The following is a 6,000-nucleotide window of genomic DNA, read 5'->3' as shown; positions in this document are numbered from 1 at the left end:
CGGACCTGGACTTCTCCTCCAACCACGTTCCAGCTCTGTGCAGCAGGTCTGTGTAATCCTTCTGAGGCCTCCGGGACCCCCATAGACGACCAGATGCAACAGCCAGTCAGAGCTCAAAGCCAGCAGGAAGGCCCTGTGATTGGATGGGAGCTCATGGCAGCAGAGGAAGCCCATAAATGGATCCTCAGAGCAAAATCCTGAGAGTTTAAGGCCTTCAGCTGTTTGTGTGTAAAGTCTGTGAGTCCAGTGCTGGTGTAAAGTGCTGGAAAGGATTTTGTTGGCCCACCTGAGACCTCCGGTGAAACCATCTCTGGACCCACTTCAGTTTGCCTACCAGCCACACCTGGGGGTGGAGGATGCTGTTGTTTACCTGCTACAGCGTGCTCCTTCTCACCTGGATGGAGGGGGGACACTCTGAGGGTCACGTTCTTTGATTTCTCCAGTGCGTTCAACACCATCCAGCCCTGGTTACTGAAGCTGCAGCTGATGGGTGTGGACGGGGGCCTTGGTCTCCTGGATCATCGACTACTTGTCAGACAGGCCGCAGTTTGTCCAGCTGGGCGGTGTCCTGTCTGCCGTGGTGACGAGCAGTGTGGGGGCCCCACAGGGAACTGTGCTCTCTCCCTTCCTGTTCAATTGTACACCAGTGACTTCCAGTACAACTCAGAGTCTTTCCATCTTCAGAATTCTCTGAGGGCTCTGTGGTTGTCGGCTGCATTAATGGTGGGCGGGAGGAGGAGTACAGGGAACCTATGGATAAATTCATGAGGTGGTCTGGAGCAAACCACCTGCTGCTGAATGTGGAAAAGACCAGAGAGATGGTGGTGGACTTCAGGAAGAAACCACCAGCTTCCCAGCCTCTCAGCGTCTTTGGCAGAGAGGTGGAGGGGTCCAAGTACTGGGGAGTAACCATCGACAACAGACTGAGCTGGAAGAGCAACGGCACTGCTGTGAATCAGAAGGCCACCTGAGGAGGCTAAGGTCCTTCAACGTGTTCAGCAGGATGCTCGGGATGTTCTAGCAGTCTGTTGTGTTCAGCACTCTGTTCTTCTCTGTGGTCTGCTGGGGGGGCAGCATATCTGCCAGGGACAGTAATAGACTGAACAAACTGATCAGAAGAGCTGGCTCTGTAATCGGGTGTAAAATGGACTCATTTGAATCTGTGATGGAGAGGAGGACTTTAAATTAGCCGGTATCCATCCTGAGCATCCTCTCCATCCTGTTCTTGACGGTCAGTGGAGCTCCTTCTCCAACAGGCTAAGGCAGCTTCACTGTCACACCAACCGCTACAGGAGATCTTTCCTACCTCACTCCATTGGACTCTAGTACTCGTCATCCATTTGCAATAGATAAACTCATTTAAGTCTGTTTTACTCCTGAGCTGTCATCCAATACAACTGTTTTCACTGATGGTTCTTTCTGATTGATTGTTCTGTTCTCTCTTGTCACCCATTGTTTGTTTGTTTGTATCTTTGAGCCTAATGCTGACGCTGCAACAACCCAATTTCTCAAGCTGGGATCAATAACGTATCTTTATCTTTATCTTTATCCAGTCAGTGCCGCCGTTCAGCCACCGCCTTTACACTCCTGCAGGAAAATCAGCAGACAGTGTGTGTGTGTGGGGGGGGGGGGGGTGAGCCTGAGTCTCTGAAGACAAAGGATGAAATCAGCTGATTGAGATGCTCAGAGAAACTACAGCTTCACTCAAAAACCGAGAGGAGGACGAGTTTCTGAGGAAGAATCAAACGTCTGACTTTGATTTCTAATGTAGAATGGTCGGCTCACTGCGAGGCGGGCAGAAGGCCAGGTGCATCATGGGAGTCATCCATCCATTCTTGGTTATGTGTCTTTCTGGCTGGGAGGAAGATCTTCATCACTGAAGGCCTGAAGGCCAAATCTCTGCAGGAACATGAATTCAATTTTCTAGTGAAAAAAAGCATTTTCAGGGAAATTACAGAGAATTTTGAGTTCATTCATTTTCTGTTTATAAATACATTTAAAAAATAAAAAGGTAAATTGCTCTTTAATTTTGGTTTCAATTTACAAAGTAAAAATAATAAACAAAAAGGTAAGAATAGAAAACGTCTCATATTTTAACTCAAAAAAGCACAAATTGTTTTTCAAGCAAACATTATTTTTCTTACTGTATAAATGCTTCTAATTTTGGCTTGAATATAATAAACATATTTTTTGATCAAATCAAATAGAATTTATTGAATAGGGATCGATATATAAACATAAACATATATGAACTGTGGTCTTCTGCTCATAACTAACGCTTTTAGCAAACACTGACCGGCAGCTTTTGTCCTTAGTTTAGCTTTTTTTGTTTAACAAAATGTTAAATCAAATACCAGAAACAGATAAATAAAAGTCAATGTTAAAAAGACAGGAAGCAGGTCAATAGAATAAGAACTCCAAATCGACGTTAAACCGCGTGCAGCTGCTGTTTTTACCAAAGCTACAACCGCTCACAGATTCCCGGAAGGAAATTCCAGGATGTCTGAGGAAAGAAGATCTGCAGCCTCCGGACGGCTCTGGAGGATCTGCTGCAGGTCAAAGTCCTGAAAGGGTTAGGTGCTGGTGTAGGAACCAAAACAGTTCAGGAGCCGACACCATTGAAGACGTTACTACGGTGGCCCCAGTTGGACAAACTACGTAGCGTGGAGATCTGCTCGGGCTCTATATTTTCATTTCACGTTCCCTCATAACTAATAATGTCATTTTGATTATATAGGAGCGCCTGACATGATTGTTCCACCAAATGTAAATTAAACTTTAATACATGAAATCACATCTCCATGCGGAGAAAAGGGAGACACATGGGCAACATAAACATATTTTTCCAACCTGCGTAAATGAATGACTGTATGAAAAACAATATTTAAGGTGTCCAGTCTGGTTTCATGGCACAGTTATTAACATTGTCATGTTAATAACTGTATAAAAACATCTCCAGTCCTAAACATGAATCAAACACCTCATCAGATTTAACATTTATTACTGTAAAGTTCATGTTTCCCTTTTAAAACATGTTGGAAGCATGAATAAACTAATCACAATAAACAGCACACGCCTGTTTATGGTTGAATTTTTATGTTTATTAATCAAGTTTGATCAAATCAACCAAAAAACCAAAGCATTAGCGCTAGAACAAGTGTTGAATCCAAATTTCTGCGGGTCTCCACAGAAGGCCGCAGGTTGTCATGGCAACTCCTTAAAATGTGGAGATCCAAGCGCAGGTTCTCCTGACGGTTGTACAGCTGCTCATCCAATACACCAGGATTTTAGTGTCCGTGTCACGACTATTCCACCGCTAAGAAATGCACCCACAAAACAGTAGCATCTACGAGTTACAGACCTGAAGAGACATCTCTTCAGGGGGGGGCTATGATAAGTCCCTTGTGATGTGAAGCGGGACAGTTGGATGTACGAGTCATCCCTGTTTCTCATGGAGAACTGTGTTGGCGTGTAAACAATCGTTCCGTACTTTGTCCAGACCAATCGCTATCTCACGCCTCATCGGAGTATCGTACAGCCAATCATCAAGAGCCGCAGGGGCTGAACATTTATTGTAGGACGAACAGTTTTGGTTCCTGCAGCGGATCACTGACACATTTAAACATCATTCAATGATCAAATGAGTAAATCTTCAAATGTTGTATTTCAATCAAATGTGACAGGACTGATATTTCACGTGTTTTTGTCTAAGATCTTCAGTTCCCGATTATGAACCATCTCCATAAAACGTTGGAAAAGATCAAAGCGGTTCAAAGTGGAGTCAGGCGACGTCTTTAGTTTAAACAGTTTCTGTTGTTTGAGTTTTTCACGCCGTCTTTATGTTGATTTAGTTCATAGAAGTTAAAGGTTTTAAAGGTTAAACCCTAATTTACCTTTGGGTTAAACAAAGACAATTATTCATAAAATCAAACTTGAAATCTAAATTTACCTCAACTTTGGTTTTAGTTATTAATTCCAAACAGTTTCATGTTGAAGATGGAGGTTCAGAGTGACACCTGATCCAGGTAACCAGCATCAGAACCAGCAGGAGGCCGGCCCCCCAGGCCTGGATGTCTCGTCTCCAGTCTGACTTCTCAGCCGTCAGACGCCGTCAGACGCCGTGGGCTCAAAGCCGAACCGCCAAAGATGATGGACTGGTTTAGTTATGGTGGCAGTAATGAACCTTTCCACGGCGTTCCTCATGTCTGTGTTTACTGAGACGCGGTCAGGATGGTCTGGACTGATGATGGCACAGAAATGTAACAGAACAAATGAGCCTGTGAAAATAAAAAGGTGTGCAGCATCAGTCGTGGCCCCGCCCCCTCATTAGAGGCTAAAGCGATGCGGTTGTAATCAGTAACTCATCTCCATCGTCTTCATCATCTTTCAGGTGGCTCATCTAAAGCAGATTAAAGATGGCGGCAGATGAATGCGGCTCTGACGGCGCGGTGCCTTCACTGATGAGGCCGCAGCGGCGCCGGCCCGAGTGGCCTCATTAAACGGGCCGGCCCAACTTAATGTTTGGAGGTGTTAAGGGATTGATTGGCCTAATCTGTTAAATGCATCAACACTGGTGTGCGTTTGTGTTAACCAATTTCACAGTGGGCAGTCACACACACTTAAACTCTGCAGAGCAGGTCTGGGCGGGGCGGGGTGGCTGGGGGGCCGCCGTCGGGGAGAATGGCGCTCTTTGAGTTCATTCAGCGTGATTAAACCGGAGCGCAGACTTTTCTTCCCGGCTAATTACGTGGAAATCACGGAGACAATAAAGCATCTGCGGGCCTTTCTTCCCGCGGCGCGTCCGCCCCTTCTGACAGCCTGATGCATTGTGGGTGATCTGGCTCTGGGCGGGTGTCAGCGCAGAGCAAACAGATGAATTTATAACTCTTGACTTTTCACGGCCGACGAGCAGGAATCATTGTCCCAGCTCTGTCCCCCCCCCCAGAGGCCCCCAGCCGCCCCGCCGAGCCCCCATCTGTGCCCCACAAAGAGGCAAATGTGCTTCGACCAACCGGACCTCCTCCACCCCGCCCCAGAGAGGGAGCTCTCTGACCCCCGCCTGCATAAAAACAGCAGCAGGAAACGGCATGAACTGGATCCACAGGTGGAGAAACCGAACCTGCTGAGCAGAACCGGACCTCTGGAAGAAAGGACCACACCGCCTAGTCAGAACTTCTGTTATCTTCTGCTCGTCAGTTCTAGTCTCTGCAGCAGCAAACGTGACATGGATCCATCAGAACCAAAGAACCCAAATGGACCCGTCAGAACTCCATCTTCTCCGCTCTCCTGGAGTCTGGTCTGTGTGAGGCTCGGGCCTGATGCTCCTCATCGGGACCAGAACCACACAGTCCCTCTGATATACTTTTATACTTATTTGAATACATACTTATATGCTGATATACTTATTTACTTACATACTTATATACTTATATACTTACATACTTACATACTTACATACTTATATACTTGCATACTTATAAACTTACATACTTATATACTGATATACTTACATACTTATATACTGACATACTTACATACTTATATACTTACATACTTATATACTTACATACTTACATACTTATATACTTACATACTTATATACTTACATACTTATATACTGACATACTTATATACTTACATACTTATATACTGATATACTTACATACTTATATACTGACATACTTATATACTTATATACTTACATACTTATATACTTACATACTTACATACTTATATACTTACATACTTATATACTTACATACTTATATACTGACATACTTATATACTTACATACTTATATACTGATATACTTACATACTTATATACTTACATACTTATATACTGATATACTTACATACTTATATACTTACATACTTATATACTGACATACTTATATACTTACATACTTATATACTGATATACTTACATACTTATATACTGACATACTTATATACTTATATACTTACATACTTATATACTTACATACTTATATACTGACAT

At 43.9% G+C, this 6,000-nt stretch overlaps 1 protein-coding gene across 1 annotated transcript in view; it reads left to right on the top strand.

Annotated features, from left to right (window-relative positions):
• Nucleotides 1-818: 818 nt before the first annotated feature.
• LOC111948358 (transcription factor SPT20 homolog) overlaps nucleotides 819-6,000 on the top strand; it is a 33,831-nt gene continuing 28,649 nt past the window's right edge. Inside the window, exon 1 of the mRNA XM_023961106.1 lies at nucleotides 819-950. Coding sequence (XP_023816874.1) covers nucleotides 819-950 — 132 coding nt within the window. The remainder of the gene's footprint in view (nucleotides 951-6,000) is intronic.

The sequence above is a fragment of the Oryzias latipes genome, chromosome 12 (assembly GCF_002234675.1).
Source record: "Oryzias latipes chromosome 12, ASM223467v1".
NCBI classification, from domain to species: Eukaryota; Metazoa; Chordata; class Actinopteri; order Beloniformes; family Adrianichthyidae; genus Oryzias; species Oryzias latipes.
Note: the sequence above shows the minus strand (reverse complement) of the source record. Positions and strands in the feature narration are given on the sequence as shown.